The following is an 18,018-nucleotide window of genomic DNA, read 5'->3' on the forward strand; positions in this document are numbered from 1 at the left end:
AAACGAATCTTCCACGAACCAAATATGAACTGTCACTTCTTGACCATAACACTGTATGGAAAATGTAACAATCCAAACAATGAACATGGAAGAAAAATGTCAGTGTAATATTTATTCCTTACTTTCTTTTGTTCACAAGTTGCACTATATTCATTTTTTATTTTATGAGTATGTTAAGTTTCAGTGAACAATCGTACACAATGTATACATTTGAGTGGAAGAAACTACTGACTGAAAGACTTGGTAGTTAAACAAAGACTTGTTTTGAATAAACAAGCGTCAGTCAAGTCGTTGCCTTTGAAATTGTAATTCCTTTCATTTTTAACATGACTTCGGACTTACTTGTATTACTAATTTTATGATGGTATTACAACAACTAATAGCCACCAAATGTACTTTTATCTCACAAAAGTATGAAATAAAAGTAACGTTTTGTTTTTGTAAATTCGGTTTCGATCACACTTGAGCTTTTGCGAGCTTAAATAGAACTCTGAATCATTGCATGTATAAAAACGATTAGAAACAGAAAATAGTTCGTTTGTCGTTTCGGCTTATAATTCTTAGTATATATTTACAGAATCAGTTTCAGTGATAGGATGAATGTATAGGTGGAAGTAACTAGATGTTTGACCTTGAAAATCAAATAGTTTGGTGTGGTTATTTTGTTTGAATAATAAACTGATATTACTATAAATATGATATAAAAAGAAATATTGAAAAGTTGTGAAAAAATGTTTAGGGGTAAGAGACTTTTGGAACATGATTCATCTTTGATATTTCAGGATAGCACAAAATATAAGCTTGGACCGTCTTTAAGGCTAGGATTACCATGTTCTTTAACACATCTAAAACGAAACATAAATTCAACTAAAATGTTAACATAGAAATAATTCATTCGTGTAAGTATAATTTGACAATATCTGTTTTACTGTTCGACTGATAAATTGTCTTAACTAATGTAATCACTGATATTATGTATATCACGTTTTACTACGCACGTATGATATATTACTGTCACCTGTGTGATTATCCTGATTTATCACTATTACATATTCGATTTTCTTGATTTACCACTATCACCTGTGTGATCATGCTGATATACCACTATCACCTGTGTGATTATCCTGATTTATCACTATTACATATGTGATTTTCTTGATTTACCACTATCAGCTGTTTGATCATGTTGATTTACCATTGGTACATGTGGAAGGTATGCTCTGTATATTTTTCTTTGTGTGCCAGTATTTCTTGCACTATTTCTGTATGTTTATTGTAATATGTCATTCGCCTGTTTACTTAACCTGACGCATCATTATCGCCTGTTTGTTTTTTCTAATGCATCATTGTTATTTCTGTACAAATATAACAAGGTGTATTATTGACAGGTCTGGGTTTATTTTATATTATGGTTATTATTTACTGTAGATTGTATGGCAGAACATTTTAAATACAATTCATAACATATCTTAAACAATGACATTTTCAGTTTCCGTATTTTTGATTTACTGTTACTAACCATTAGAAACATAATATTTGCTACAGTATTTTCATTACGTTGCAGCTGACAGTCAAAGCGAAACTCTTATGGATACATCAGAACCCTCTTGCGAAAATCAAGGTGTCGCACCACAGGATAAAGATAGCAACATGAATTACGAGAAGAAAGAAAACGAGAATGTTCATTGGTCTGGAGTAGAGCCAATTAATATGATCAGAAGTTCCAGTTCCCGAGACTTTGCTACCCCAGGATATCCTCTAGATCATTCGTATGATAGGAATTCGGTATAAATTCTATTTGTATTTGTTTTAGTTAATGTTTACCTATGATACGTAAATGTTAAGTAATTAATGTTATTTGTGCATGTTTTTTTAACTTTGGTTTAAATGCTGGGGTATATTTCTATTTTTAGGGAAACACATTTTGATTTATAGAAATTAATTCAATCCATTTAGACAGCATCAATGAAATTCCATCACCCACAGTTTGTGTGTAACATATTATATTTCTACTGATGAACCAACGCTTCTAACCACAAAAATACTCAGTGGCATACTGTTATTTGAGTTTGCATTTTATTAAGGGGAAAAAAAATATGCTGAATTTCACTGTTTATAAAAACTTACGATAAGTCGAATCGTGATGCTAAGAATACCACTTATTTTATTCAGCTTAACCGGTATGCCAGTGATTCAATTATGTTTAGGGCGTAGGCCTCAGCATTCCTATATATGTATGATAATAATATCATTGGAAACATTCATATAGACTGAATAAATAAGATTGTGTATCAAAACAACGGAAGCCTAGTGAAATTTTTCTTAATATTTCCCTAGGCATGAAGACAAGCGTCATAAATTTTGTTGTAGTGTACAAAAATTACTACATATTTAATTTTTTACGAAATATTGATGATTGAGAACTTATCTTAACAAAACATAACCTGGAAAAAATTGAATATATTTATTATTTTCCTTTATTTATGTTTATTGATGTTTATATCATTTAAAAATATGTTTTTCTTTCGATATTCATAATATTTACAGAAAAATACTGAATAAGACCGTGAGCAGTATGGCTATTAGAGAGTATTTTAAGACCCGTCATGGCCAGGTGGTTAAGGCACTCGACTCCTAATCTGAAAGTCGCGGGTTCGAATCCCCCTCACATTAAACATGCTCGCCCTTTCAGTCGTTGGTGCGTTATAATGTGACGGTCAATCCCACTATTGGTTGATAAAAGAATTGCCCAAGAGTTGACTGTGGGTAGTGATGACTAGCTGCCTTCCCTCTAGTCTTACACTGCAAAAATTACGGACGGCTAACGCAGATAGCTCTCGTGTAGCCTTGCGCAAAATTGAAATTTTAAAATTTCATTTAATCTTGCGTTGAAATTGAACAACTGCATAGTAGGGTGTTTTTAGATATTTTATTACATTTTTATTAACTCCATTTTTTCATATAAAATAATCATGATAACAGAGAATTACTTGGTGCGTTCACCTGTTAACTGTGAGTTGTTGTAGCATTTCTTACTCTCATGGACAAATATTCAATTAATTGGTCGAAATATATCATTAGCCTCGAGTGTCTCAGATTACCAACGTATCTAATCCCACTGAAGAGCAGAACACGTTTATGAATTTCAGACAAAGCTACACAAAGATTTCCTTAAGCTGTCTGTAATTTGTAATTGATATGGACTATAGAAAAAGCAGCAAGTGCAAGTTGCTTCTGACAACTGATTGGATACTTTCTTTTCGAACAAAATATGGGATCTGATGGTCAATCTTATATCACAAGCTCCAAATTGCGGAGCGTGTTTTGGTAGCAACAGGACGTGTACTGTAAATATTCGAATCAAATCCGGCATGTTAATACTTAGGCTGAGCAGACTAAACAAAACATGTAAGGTTTACATATAATATGCGTAAGCACTTTCTTAGTCTTCCTTTGTCATAAAACGTACCAATTTTGAAAAAAATAAATCATAAGTTATCGTAAGAAAACAAGCAAACACAGTTAGTTAAAAGTAAAATAGTTTAACGATCAAAATTTTAGTGGGCATTTTATCAATTTATATTCGCCTTGCCTTTTATTTCATGTGGATTGAAATATTACAATATAGTAAATTAGAAAGGGGTTATCACACGCTGATAGAAAGAAATTAACACCACCAATAGTTACCGTACACAAAGATTTACTTTTACTGGCTGCTAATAGATGGCGATAAATTTCTCGTAAGTTATCTGAGTTATGAATACGAAAATATTAGGTCATGCGTTAGCCTTGTTGATTAAAAAAATAAACTAGCTGTAATATTTCTTATAATTGGAGTTGATTTTAGAGTGAAGATAATTAAAGGTGGTTTAAATGTTTTAAATTAGCGAGTGAACAAAAAGTTATGTAATTCAACTCAATATGAACAATAATGGAGTAAAATAACCATATGTTTCATTCGTAACCAATAACCTGCCACAAACGTAACCAATAACCCACTACAAATTTTTTGTGTATCGTTAATTTTAATTTCTAATTTTTCTGAAAAAAAATCCTATCTCGATGGAGTTGCGCTTCTATTGGCCAAAATGAACGAGGCAGCTACATATAAAGTTAACTGCTGTCTCGTTATTTATATATCAGTTTAGTGCCGCATGTAGTGAAAATATTTATTAATTGTTTCCTGTGTAATTCAGAAGCATCCTAAAAGACTGAAAGACTAATTAAACAAAACTAACGATTTACATAAATCTCTAACGATTCCATCATAATATGCGTATTAAGCCACTAGGACTCAGCAGATAGCTCGATGTGGCTTTGCTATAAGAAAACACACTCACACATATTAAGCCATTTGAGCCGCTAAGATGAAAAGTTTCTGAGTTTAAAAAAAATAAAGTGTTTGGAATTCACATTTAGTTTGGTTGTTTGCCTGTTTTAGCGCAAAGCTATAGAATAGATTATCTGAGTCTTGTCCTTGCGAGGACTTTAGTGTTATTAACCTATAAATTTGCCGTTTATCTACCAGGGGATCACACTTTCAGTGAAAGAAAATAATAAATTTGAAAACTAGAGTTTACTTTAATATAATAGTCTTAAACTATAAATTAATAATTGGTGAATTTTATAATGAATATACACATATTTACTCTTTAATATTTTTAATGTATTATATTGTGTGGTAGTACATTGTAATTAATTCGATTATGTTGCATTATATTTCTATAGAATCCCTGTAATGGCGCTGTTCAACCAGAAACATCGATAGAGAATGACGATACTTTGCTCACTACGAAAGATGAAGATGATGAAGAGGAGGATGACGACTCGGATAAGATTGATACAAATAAATACGACCCTGACAGGCTGAAAGCTTTTAATGTGAGATTTTAATTTGTTCGTTTTTTGATACCATAATGATCACATTACGTTTGAAACATAGCCTCCTCCAATTTATACCTAAAAGGAAGCTGGTCGATTAGTATCAACTTACTACGAAAACCATGAGTAACTTCGACTTTTGTACATGCTTTGTAGTTATCATATGAGTTCTATCGACTTCATTCACTTTGCACGTAAATCGTAAATATTTTAAATGTTATATATCTTATGTATAAACCACTACTACCTTTGACTTTATATATCATGAGTAGCTTTGATTTCATACATTTTGTACACTTCTGAATGACATTTCATAACATTTCTCAATTTCGAAAGCATCACGTCTTTGTTATTGCTGGTCTGAAGATATTTCTTTCCAAAATTAAATCAAAATATCTGGTGTCGTGGTTAAGATATTTGAATGAAGTTAAGAAGAGGATGAAATAGAAGTTGATATGTGAATATCTGGGAGAAAACAAAACACTAAAGTCAATACTGAACTATGGAAGCTGGGATGTGAATGTCAGGGAGGAAACAAAATACTAAAGTCAAGACTGAACTGTGGAAGCTGGTATGTGAATGTCAGGGAGAAAACAAAACATTAAAGTCAAGACTGAACTATGAAAGCTGGTATGTGAATGTCAGGGAGGAAACAAAACACCAAAGTCGAGACTGAACTATGGAAGCTGGTATGTGAATGTCAGGGAGGAAACAAAACATTAAAGTCAAGACTGAACTATGAAAGCTGGTATGTGAATGTCAGGGAGGAAACAAAACACCAAAGTCGAGATTGAACTATGGAAGCTGGTATGTGAATGTCAGGGAGGAAACAAAACACCAAAGTCAATACTGAACTATGAAAGCTGGTATGTGAATGTCAGGGAGGAAACAAAACACCAAAGTCGAGATTGAACTATGGAAGCTGGTATGTGAATGTCAGGGAGAAAACAAAACACTAAAGTCGAGATTGAACTATGGAAGCTGGTATGTGAATGTCAGGGAGGAAACAAAACACTAAAGTCGAGACTGAACTATGGAAGCTGGTATGTGAATGTCAGGGAGAAAACAAAACACTGAAGTCAAGACTGAACTATGGACGCTGGTATGTGAATGTCAGGGAGGAAACAAAACACTAAGTCAAGACTGAACTTTAGCGCATTAAATGCTCAGTTGTATTTATTTATTGCAGATAATTAAGTTTATTTGTAAGTAAACTAAAATGACCGTTTTAGTTACAATAGTGCAAATTTGGGCCTTCTGCTGGATTTCGTTAGATAAATTTAACTCTACCTGCTAAAATAAGTTGCTAAAATTGTTTGTGAGCTCAGCGAACGATAAACAGAAGAAAGAGTTTGAAATTATTAAATTAGAAAACTTATATTAGAAGAGAATTGAAAGCAGAGTATTTAGACCATAAATAAGACCTGCCAAATAAGCATTGAGACCATAACTACTTAAGACTGCTGACTGACTGAAAAATTTGGAAAAAGACCAGAATAACTAAATATTTTGAAAAAAACAAACAAACAAACAACTCATATAAAGTCATGGTAAGACTTTGAAATTTTTAACTAATTGAGAACCCGTGAAAGATTGTCTTTAAAACCCATGAACAAAGAGATGAGAGATAGTTGAAACCATTGTCCATATTTTCTAAATCGCTTATTCGTGTCTGAGCTAAATCACCATTCCTGATTGGTACAACAAGAGTTATTTGTGTACAAACCTCTCTGCGATAGACAACTATACTTCCCTATTTTACGAAATATATGTTGGTTAGTGGAAGTTGAAATTGATTATAAATACATGGGTTATTACGTATAAATCACTATTAATCGTTAAATTTCATTTTTATACTAATTTTTCTCGTTCTTTTCAGTTGCTCAAATTATAAATTATTTGGAACCATTACCGTCAGAGTCATTCTCAGTCGACCTGTTTTGTTTTTAAAATAATGTTGGTCGATCCCAAATCAGGTTTGAATACGTTTGGAGAGAAGGAATGTTAATTTAAATTATACACGAAAACATCACATACGGGAGAAACAGTCACATATCCTTTGACAAGAAGTAATTGTTTTTGCACTTTCTTACTCCAAATATAACGTCTTATCAGACAATGAGAAACACACAAAAGTTAAATATTCATGCATTTTACTACATGCTCTTTAAGACTTTACTTCTGGGTGTCTACGAGGTGTTTAGTTCAAGTTTCAGTTTACTTATTTTTGTGTTTCAATTACAACCTTATGATCCAAGGAACACGACATACCCACATCTCTGCTATTCCCTTATTCAACTTACCAGAAATTAACACAAAAGCATATCTAACAATGTTCATTTGTCCTATCAAACTTTAGTCCCTTTATCAACTCTTAAGTAGTATAACAGTAGGAAATACAATGTAAACTAAGCCCTCGGAATTATTAAGCGCAATGCAATAAATAAGCTTCGTGTCTTACACTTTTTACTACTGTTTACAATAATTTTTATTTTGAAAATGTCAATTAACTTTTCAGTTTATTAAATTTATATTAACCTTTAGTTTTAATGCATGCTAGATATTTTACTCATTTCAATAATGTGACTTTTTAGGTCATTGTATGCTTGTTTCTGAAGGGAAGAATTTACAAATAATAAATATTTCTTAAACATAAAAGTATTAGTATTCAATATGAAAATACATTATTAAATAATTTTGCTTCGATTCACTTCAATATGGTTTCAACATTTCATTACCTATGCTTCCAAATGATACAAAATGACAGATATCTTTATTTCTGAGTATTTGTGATATTTTATTAAAGTTTTGTTTTAGTCTTACATTATTTAGTTTTAAATTAGAAACAGAATCATTTCATTAAGTCTTTATGTAATTATCACTTCATGTTTATTTTACGATATACATCTTAATTTTTTTTTTCTTAGTCTATAATCACAGTAGTTAGTAAATGCGTTACAGTGTAAACTTAATTCCTTGTTTAGGCATAAGTGTATACGTATATATACATATGAATTAGAATCATAATTACAGGACTAGTATGGATTGGTCTAACTTCTACAGTCTTCTCAGTAGTTAAATGTAAACTCTTTCTGGACCTGGAGTAGCAGATATCTCCAGGTGGTCCAGTTGGACTGTTTGGTGTTTTTTGCTTTTGTTATGTAGCATGGGCCTTTTCTCATTGTTTGATGAGTCAGTAGGAGTTGATGGCTTAACAGGTTCTCCAGCTTGGTGTTGCCATCTATCAGGCATTTTAATAAATGAGCTATATATATATATATATATATATGTATGCATCTGATCTGCTGATTTTCAAGAGGCACTTCACCTGTTGGGTTTTTTACTAGAAGATCGAATATTACCGCCTGCATATCAACTGTAAGTCTGGTGTCTCGTTTGGGTCAGGCTATTAGGTCATGACCTATACAATTTCAGAATGAACCATATCACTACCCCTAACTCGTAGAGAGTAACTGAAACCTTCAAATGAAAATAATGTTTTTGTGATAATCAGCACTTAAAAGTAAAACACCTTCAATGATAGATTCTACGATTCAGACAAACTACACATCCATGGGTGTTACCGTGTTTGCGTGTGTGGGTCTTAGAGTGTTAACGAACCCCCTTTTATACTGTAAATCAAAACCTCTTCTACAAAACGTCGTATACACTTGCACAGAAACCAGGGTCCTTAGCACAACCATAATGTATTCAAATGTCTTGTTAAACAGACTGATTAGTAACAAAATCTGCTTCATATAGCTTTACTGCGAATTTCAAATGAACAATTTGATGGTTTATCACAATGTTTTCAGGATATTAACTTTAGTGTTTGAGCTTTCATGAAGGATATAGTTTGTTTTTTATTATATTTAATATCAGTATTGCAAGTTTACACCAGTTTACCTTCCTTTCAAACCTTTGGTATTTTCTTTTCATTATTGTTAGATGTATGAGTTAAGGAATAGCCACTTTCCAAGCGTATGTAACTCTCTGAACTATTCTCGTCATTCCTATATACTCCAGGCTGGAGAAAAGGGATTACAGGTAATTCGTAATATTAGTTCCTAATTGTCCTATTACGTCACATGATATCTAATTAGGCTAACATACTGAGCTGTTGTTGATCCATCTATACACCAATTTCATTTTTCTTCAAGCCATGGCTCGAGAACTGAGAGCGATACTGTGTCCCTTATCTTCCAGTTTTACGATAGTTGAATGTCCGCCAATGGCTAAGCATTAACTTTACGGATTCGCAAAGTAAGATCCGGGTTTCGATTTCTGCTGTGAACTATGTGCGGATAGGCCATTGTGTGGCTTTTCATTAAGCAAACGTTATCCACTTCGATAGTGAATGGTTAGCGGTCTCGTTATGCATTATATTATGAATGGGCATATACTTTATCAATCAGGCACTATGTTACACAATCAAAATAAGTAAATTCTTCATATTTCAATTTGTACTGGAGTAACTAAATATAGTTCAGAAGGTCGTGGCTGTTTATTCACAATACATTCTCATAACCAATTACAGTACGATATGGTTCTTAAACTGAAGGATTCGAATGAGTACTTTATATTACATAACAAGGTACAAGATAGTTCATAAAAGAGGATTTATATGCATATTGTTGTGACGTTCATATAAGCTCAATTAAATAATAAGTAGGTAGTATCCAGTTTGTGTTTACAACTTGTTCGTCATTGGCTTCTCGCCATAACATGTGTAGTAGTTATATGTGTATGTGTGGCCCAGCATAGCCAGATGATTAAGGTACTCGACTCGTAATCCGATGGTCGCGAATTCGAATCCCCGTGACACCAAACATTCTCGCTTTTCAGTCGTGGGGCGCTATAATGTGACGGTCAATCCTACTATTCGTTGGTAAAAGAGTAGCGCAAGCGGTGGCGATGTGTGGTGATGACTAGCTGCCTTCCCTCTAGTCTTACACTATTAAATTAGGAAGAGCTAGCCAAAATAGCTTTTGAGTAACTTTGTGCGAAATTTAAACCAATCCAAATGTGTATGGAGATTCAGGGTATATTTCAATCCCTTTACCCTCTGCTTGTGAAATGTAAATCTGATGTTTCATTTGGTTCAGATCGTTGAATCATGCTCCTATATGAGTCTGTTGAAGCTAAAAATTACAGCTAGTTTTTTCTTACTAGCAGTGGCCTATTTAAAGAAAAGGGTTCGATTAACTTATTTTAAAAGATAACATTTTAATTGCTGATAAAGATCCATGTATTTTTAGTAACTATTGGTTTAGCCCACATACATTTTTTTATACCAGTTTCTTATATTCTCTGTTAGATTCATATCAGGAAATGTTTTTCTAGTTTTCTCTTTCACATTCATCCGTAGTTTTGGCTGGATTTTAAAATAAAAGTTATTTTCGTGTGCAGAATTTTAGTTCATAAAAATGTTCACTCTCGAGTTTACAGTTGAAACCACTTCAACTGTCCTTATTTTCTATTCATTTTACTTTATTTCTCAACTACATTCCTTAAAAATTGAATTTGCTTCCGCTCACGAAAGCGTAATTACACGTGGTAAATTATTTGGGAAATTTATTTAAAGAGAGAACTTCACATGTCTATCTTCTGCCCTCACTTTTTCTGCGTTTAATTTGTTCTTAGTGCCCAAGAAAAATAGCTCTTTAGTTTTTCTAAATTTCAAACTGAATAGTACATGCAAAAGAACTTAATTGGCATGCTCTCAATTCTCACTTTCGCAAATATGCTTAAAAATTACTTACTTAAGAGTGAGACACCTTCGATTCGAGTTTCATATTTTCTTTTGGTTTTTTGGCACCATAGTATTAAGACAAACTTATAGAGGCAAATCACGATCAGCCTGAAACATTTGTGATTGTGCTTCCCATTCCTTTGTGGTTATCCGTAAACTTACGGACTTAAAACTACAAAATTCAGTGCTCGACTCGACGTGGTAGAGAGTGTGCAGAAAGTCCAATGAGTGGCTTTATACTTACACCCCATCACGAACAACCTTTTTTTACTTCCATTTTTGAAATGAGTCTTTAAAAGAGATCTCCAATGAATCAGTGGTAACTTTATGAGCTTACAAAGCTAAGATAACAGTTTCAATTCCCCGCAGCGCACATAGAACAAATAACTCGTTTACCTTTGTGCTAACAAAACAAGAACTTAAAGAGAAGTATCTGCCATCTATTGCCAATGAACTGTACTATATATGCAAAAACGGCTCTTTAATACCATTCCAGTTAATACCAAATTTATTCAAAAACCAGGCACAAAACTGAGGTCTATATTATGTAAAAACTACACTGACAAACACCACACCAACATTATTTATAAAATACAATGTGATAACTGCCATGACTTCTATATTGGAGAAACAAGTAGAAAAATAGAAACCAGATTCAAAGAACATAAAAAGTCACCTTCACACCTTTTCGAACACTGCAAGTCAAATAAACACAACATAACCATAGAAAACACTCAAATACTAAATAAAGAAACAAACATAAACAAACGCAAAATTAAAGAAACCTTACTTATACAACAACTTAAACCCAAAATAAACCAATATAAAGGAACGCCTTTATACCTATATTAATATAAAAAAAAAAAAAAATTATATATTCAAACATCTAACACCGCCCTCTACGTTCCGACACTCAGTTGCACAACCCCTTTCAAACATGTGGTCAGCTTCCGGTCAGTTACCTCTTTCTTTGTGAACCTGACGATGACCGAAGAAGGTCGAAACGTTGTTCGCTCTTCTATGTAAAATATTTTCTCAACCCAAACGAGCCGTTTTTGCATATATATTTCTCTACAAGTGGGCTTTCTCGACATCAATGAACTGTACTACTTCCCTTCCTGCTTTGCTGCCAGTCGAAGTTAATAAGTGATTATAGATGAAGAGTACTACTACCTGTTACTTTACTATTTGCTCCCTCACGATTAAAAATATAATTTTTACTGAACCTTTTTTATTCCTTCCTGTCAAATTTATTTTCTCACGAGTAATTTTTTCTTTCATCTGGATATATTTCCAGAATGAAGAAAAAAACAGTGATGTTTGAATGACAGGTTCCAATATTATGGAACATTCTTCTTCTCTTCTTCTATCGCAGTCTGTCATAATCTGGTAATTAGAACATTTGACTCGCAATCTGTGTGTCGTGGGGTGGAAACTTGCCAACGAAAATGCTCTCTTTTTCAGCCATATGGGCTTTATCATGTGATGATCAATCCCAGTATTTGTTGGTAAAGAGCACGCCCAAGATTTGGTGTTGGGTAGTGCTAACTCGCTGCCCTTTTTCTATTCTTCCACTTAAAAATTAGGGACGACTAGTTTAGCTAATCTTTGAATAGTCTTACAAAAAGACAGAAACAGTTCCTGACGTATCTATTTCATAAAAGCATTGCGATGTTTGCTTTGACTTTTCTTTCATTTTTGTAACTCCAAATTACGTAAGTTTAATTCTATTCCCTTTCACCAATTTCTTTCATTCCTATAACACGGTTTATCATACATATCTTTAAAAGTAAAGGCAATTAGTGTTACGCCTGTTATCAACTTATATAGAACTATCCATTGATAATACCCTCAAAAACACAAGCTACAGACTTGTCCATTCAAGCCTTAAAGGATTTCTTCTTTCTTCTAATGAGATACTACCATCGCACTCAATTTCTTATCTTAAAATCTGCTGCACTAGCTAACAATGATGACGTCACATCATTTTTTAACAACACGTTTCGGTTGTTCACAAATCAAATTAATGGTTTCTTGCAAGGCTATCTGAATATATTCTACATAGTTATAATTACGTCTGTATTTGATTAATGCCAGATTTGATTTGTATAAAGAGATTTCCTTCTCTTTTTAATACCATATGAATATGGAAGCATCATGTACATTATAGTGACTGTTTACACTGTACCTAAGGCCGTCGTCCAGTTCAACATGTTATTCTTTCATGAATATAAACATGATCTGGAGTTTCTGATTTATCCTGTTTCAGTCCACCAAGCTGTGATGGTAAGGAGGAGTTTGAGTTTCTATGGTAGTATATAATTATCCAGTAAGATTGCTTTTGAAGTTCATTTGTAGATATGTATGTATCAAGAAACATTATCTTGTAATATCAGATATGGTTTGAGTCATTCAAAAAATAGTCTCCTGGTGGGACAGCGGTAAGTTTACAGGCTTACAACACTAAAACTCTGGGTTGGTTCCCCAAGGTGGACAGCAGATAGTTCAACGTGGTTTTGCTCTAAAGCAAACAAACAAATTTAGAAAAAATAAAACATTGACTCTGTCCACTTGGTAAATAGTTGACAGTCAGTCTAATGTATTTATTGTTACTGGCTGCTTCTGTAAGGTATTAATATAAACTTGCACTGATTTTAATAATCATGTTAGACCTTTTGGTGATTCTTCTGAAGTGTTAGCATTAAATGATATTTTTCTTGTAACCTGGACAATAATCAATTTTTACTCGTGATTTTCAAATATTCACTGCATTCATTCATGACATCCAAACTAGGTGAAGTGCAATTTTTCCGTCATTTCCTCTCAATTTACTGGATAGTTTACACGTTGTTTTACCAATTATCTAAGTTATTGAAACATTCTTTTAAAAATCCCATCCACAAGCTTCACGTGGTCGTAGTCTATCTACATTATTACAAGTTTTCAACCTTTGCTATTTATTTCTTCTACTTGTGAATGGGGACACACTAGTTGTGCTTATTTTCCCATAGATTTGATCTTTCTACTTACAACCTGTCTATTTTTAGTTTTGTCGACAATCAAAGTAGCCAGCCAGATTGTATTCTTTTATGGGCGTCCATTAATTTTTACAGAAATTTGGTGCCTGCTCTTTCATGCTATTCCTTTGAGCATTCCTTGGATTTCTATAAGGTACTACGTCTGCCTCCTTTACTTCTGTACCTCCCGTTACTCCACTACAATTATCAAACAATTCTTCCTTTAGGATTTTGGAAACTCTCGAGCCAGCACTACGAAACATGAAATGTTCTTCAGGAGATATTAATTCAGTGTAGGTGGTGATGATACTACGTGAAGAAGGTAACAGCAAGTTAAAGCTTTTTCTCTGAGTTGAGGTAATATCTCTAGGCTTAATTCGGATTCCTGATAGCGGAGTCAGTAACTTTTTAATCTCCTTTTGGAACTCAGACAACACTGTTTTAATAACGACGTTAAAGGTAACAATATCCAGGATGAACAGATATTCTGGGTAAGGCTATGTCAACACATAGTTGGTTACTTATGTAATTCATAGTGTTAAAATCGGATTGCGATACCTTTGGTTAGTACAGTACAAATAGCCCATTGTTTAGCTTTGTGTTTAATAACAGACAAGCAAACCTATTCCTGATGATACACATTTCAATCAAGGTTTTCTCATGCATAGCAACACACCTTCAAAATATATGATGTGTCACAAGTACTTACTGACGATCTCGACGTTGGTGACATAAACAGACATAAGCTGAGACCCTTTAAGTACTAATTCTGTTAATTATTGAAATTGCTTTAGAATATGAGTATTGAACAAGAAAATCGTCGACTTTTCTATTTAGACATTTGTCTATACGAGGAAATTGAAAATAATCAACGTGGGCGACAACTTTCACATTCTCGAAGTCTATGCAATACCTCAGAAAACTCTTATATCTTTACGTTCTCTATAAATACGAATCAGGACAGTTTAGAGTTTTATAGTTTGTTTTCAACATTAAATCTATTTTTGTGATACATCTCGTTTATACTGAGTCCAGTTATTTTTTAGTTTTGCTAATATGGACATTTCCTGGGCTTGGGAATTTTTTTTGCGAGCTTATTGCAGCCTCTTTAGCCATTTGGATCTACGAAAATAATTTCATACATTGTTAAGAGCTCAACTAAATTTGATTGTTTTCTCTGCGAATTAATGATTTCAGATTCTTAGTAAGGGGTTCTTTTTCTTGTGATGAGGAGAAGGAAACTGTATTCGTAACTTAAATATTAAATTGATCTTGTAATATTTTGTAAATCTGTTTAGATTATTACTAATAACTTTAAATTATTCGATTAAACAACTAAACATTATGTGTTTCTTTTTCTGTGAAACTCGAAAATTGTTTAAATGTTACTGTATTATACTGTGCCATCTATTAGGGAAATTTTGCTTTTGCTCTGTGCTAGCAGCTTCTTTACAGCCCAGTATTTAAATCTCAAATTTCTATATAGAAATCTATGTGTGTAAAATTATTTCTCTGTTTGACTTATTCTGTTGTTTTTAACAATATATAAGAATGTCGCAAATAATATCAAAGCGTTTTTGAGTACATATACACTACTAGCCAAAATCGTAAGGCCAATGAACATAAAGAAAAATATGCATTTTGCGTCGTTAGACTCAACCACTTATTTGAGTAGAGCTTTGAAAGATGAAAATAAGAAAAGGAAAAATAAAAATAAAAATATTTTGCAGCATTTAATAGGGAAAATGTGAACACTATGAAATTAGCCTAAATACTAGCTGGTCAAAAGTTTAAGACTATACCAAAAAGAAGTCCTAAACAGGGTACGAAATGCCCAACAAGAGGTCTCAGTAGTGAGTTGCACGGCCGTCATTGCGAATAACTGCAAACATTCGCTTTGGCATAGTCGATATAAGCGTTTATAGAAGGCTGGCTGGAATGTTATTCCAAGTGGTGAAGATGGCTTTACGAAGGTCATGTACTGTTTGGAATTGATGTCCATTTCTATAGACTTCCCTTGCCACCCACCCTCAAACATTTTCAATAGGATTCACTTCGGGCGAACAAGCTGGGTGGTCCAAAAGAATCACGTTATTCGCCATGAAAAAGTCCTCTGTTCAGCGGGCATTGTGGATTGCAGCGTTGTCCTGCTGAAAGATCCAGTCATTTCCACACAAGCGAGGGCCTTCAGTCAATAAGGATGCTCTCTCCAACATCCCATTGTAGCCAGCTGCTGTTTGACGCCTATGTATAACCTGAAGTTCCATTGTTCCATGGAAGGATAAAGCACCCCAGATCATGATGGAATCTCCTCCACTGTGTCATGTAGAAAATGTCTCCGGTGGGATATCCTTATCGTGCTTGTAACATTGGAAGCCATCTGGACCATCCAGGTTAAAGGTTTTCTCATCAGAGAACAAAACCTTCTTCCACTTTTCTACGTTCCATGTTTGTTGCTTCTCAGCAAAGTTTAACCGAGCTGTTTTGTGGTGTGGGAAAAGGCGTGGTCTTTGAAGACGTTTACGATTTTTAAAGCCTTTCTCTCGTAGATGCCGTCTAATTGTTCTTGAGCTGCATTCTGCGTCCGTAAGGGCCTTAATCTGGTTCGACGATCGGCTGGTATCTTTCCGAACAACACGTCGAAACCTCCTGCTCAACGCCGACGAAATTTTCTTGGGCCGACCACTGGAAATTCTCGTTTCGTATCCCTCAGGGTCTTTTAATAAATTTGCAACAGCAGTTTTACTACGCCCAATCTCACCAGCGATGCCATGTTGAGAGAGACCTTGCTTTTGCAACTCGACAGTTCTGCCTCGTTCGAACTCTGTTAACTTTTTAGCCTTTGCCATTTTTTACCCCATGTAACACAGGAGATGTCAGTGAGAGATGTTGACAACGCTAATGCTTGAACACAAATGACTAAATTTCGTTACGTGTTTACCAATTAATGGTTCGTTTCAGTATGATCTTAAACATTTGACCAGCTAGTATTTAAGCTAATTTCATAGTGTTCACATTTTCTCTATCAAATGCTAAATAAGTTTTTTATTTTTATTTTCCCTTTTCTTATTGTCATCTTTCGAAGCTTTACTCAAAAAGTGGTTGAGTATAACAACGCAAAATGCATACTTTTTCTTTATGTTCATTGGCCTTAAGATTTTGGCCAGCAATGTATATATAGATATAAAGAGCGATCGAATGGAATAGACATATATGATGATACCAGGAAACAGAGAAGAAGTTGGAAATGAATTAAATCTATGAATTTTGCTTTTGTTTTGTTATTAGATGCAAAATAGCACTATGGACAACCTGAGCTTTTCAACTTTATGAATTGAACCCGAACTTTAGTGTTATGAATCCTCAAGCTAACAGCTTACGATTGAGCTTCTAGTTTAGGCTAAACTTATCAGAAATATTATTAATTGCCTTTCATTTTACCCAGATGTTTGTTCGTTTGTTTGTGGACGAGAACCTGGACCGCATGGTGCCTATATCTCGACAGCCAAAAGAAAAGATTCAGGCTATTATTGAGTCCTGCGCCCGACAATTTCCAGAATTTGTGGAAAGGGCACGGAAAAGAATCCGAACATACCTCAAATCATGTCGCAGAGCAAAAAGAACACGTGATCAGAATGGGTTAGAATTGGTGAGTATAATATAACTTTATAAGGATTTGTTTATTTAAATTATACAATCCATTTTTTAAATAAGTTATGGTGTAATATTCCAGTGTGTACTTATCCTTCATGCTATACTGAAATAACAAGAAACATTCCTTTATTATATGAGTAACTAAACTTTAGGGTTAATTGTGTGTTAGTTGTTATAACATAAACTATTACGGTAATTGTGACCACTTTCCACCTATTTATCTTACAAGAAAAAATTATGCTGCTGTCTTCGAATGTCTATATATATAATAATTTGCGAGATTTTTCTACTTTACAATAGAACGATAAAAGTTGGTTGTTTTTGTTCTACCAGTTTCTGTGTGTTTTCTTATACAAAGCCACATCGGGCTATCTGTTGAGCCCACCGATGGGAATCGAACCCCTGCTTTTAGCATTGTAAATCCGAAAACCTACCACTGTACTAGCGGGGGCCATTTTCAACCGAAAACTATGGTTACGACCCTAAGTTGTGTAATATATATTAGTATATATACTACTAAACACAGTCAGTATTATGCTAATTATATTACTAATTTTCACATCGTAGAATTACTAGTTTAACCTAGGAGAATTTTACTTCATCTATAAGTACGGGAGAATTTTATTCAGATATACTTGTTTTCTTTGAATGAAATAAATGTTGATTGAATTTTTTATTTGTTGTTTGCTGAAGCCATTAGACGTTAATTCATAA

At 33.6% G+C, this 18,018-nt stretch overlaps 1 protein-coding gene across 4 annotated transcripts in view; it reads left to right on the forward strand.

The window, feature by feature from the left end:
* The window catches only part of LOC143229356 (nucleolar protein 4-like), a 107,924-nt gene that overhangs the window by 75,707 nt on the left and 14,199 nt on the right, over nt 1–18,018 (forward strand). For all 4 annotated transcript variants that reach the window (XM_076461576.1, XM_076461575.1, XM_076461577.1 and 1 more), the window contains exons 5-7: nt 1,565–1,785; nt 4,729–4,881; nt 17,096–17,299. In XM_076461576.1, coding sequence (XP_076317691.1) covers nt 1,565–1,785; nt 4,729–4,881; nt 17,096–17,299 — 578 coding nt within the window. The remainder of the gene's footprint in view (nt 1–1,564; nt 1,786–4,728; nt 4,882–17,095; nt 17,300–18,018) is intronic.

Source organism: Tachypleus tridentatus, chromosome 10, assembly GCF_004210375.1.
Source record: "Tachypleus tridentatus isolate NWPU-2018 chromosome 10, ASM421037v1, whole genome shotgun sequence".
In the NCBI taxonomy this organism is placed as follows: Eukaryota; Metazoa; Arthropoda; class Merostomata; order Xiphosura; family Limulidae; genus Tachypleus; species Tachypleus tridentatus.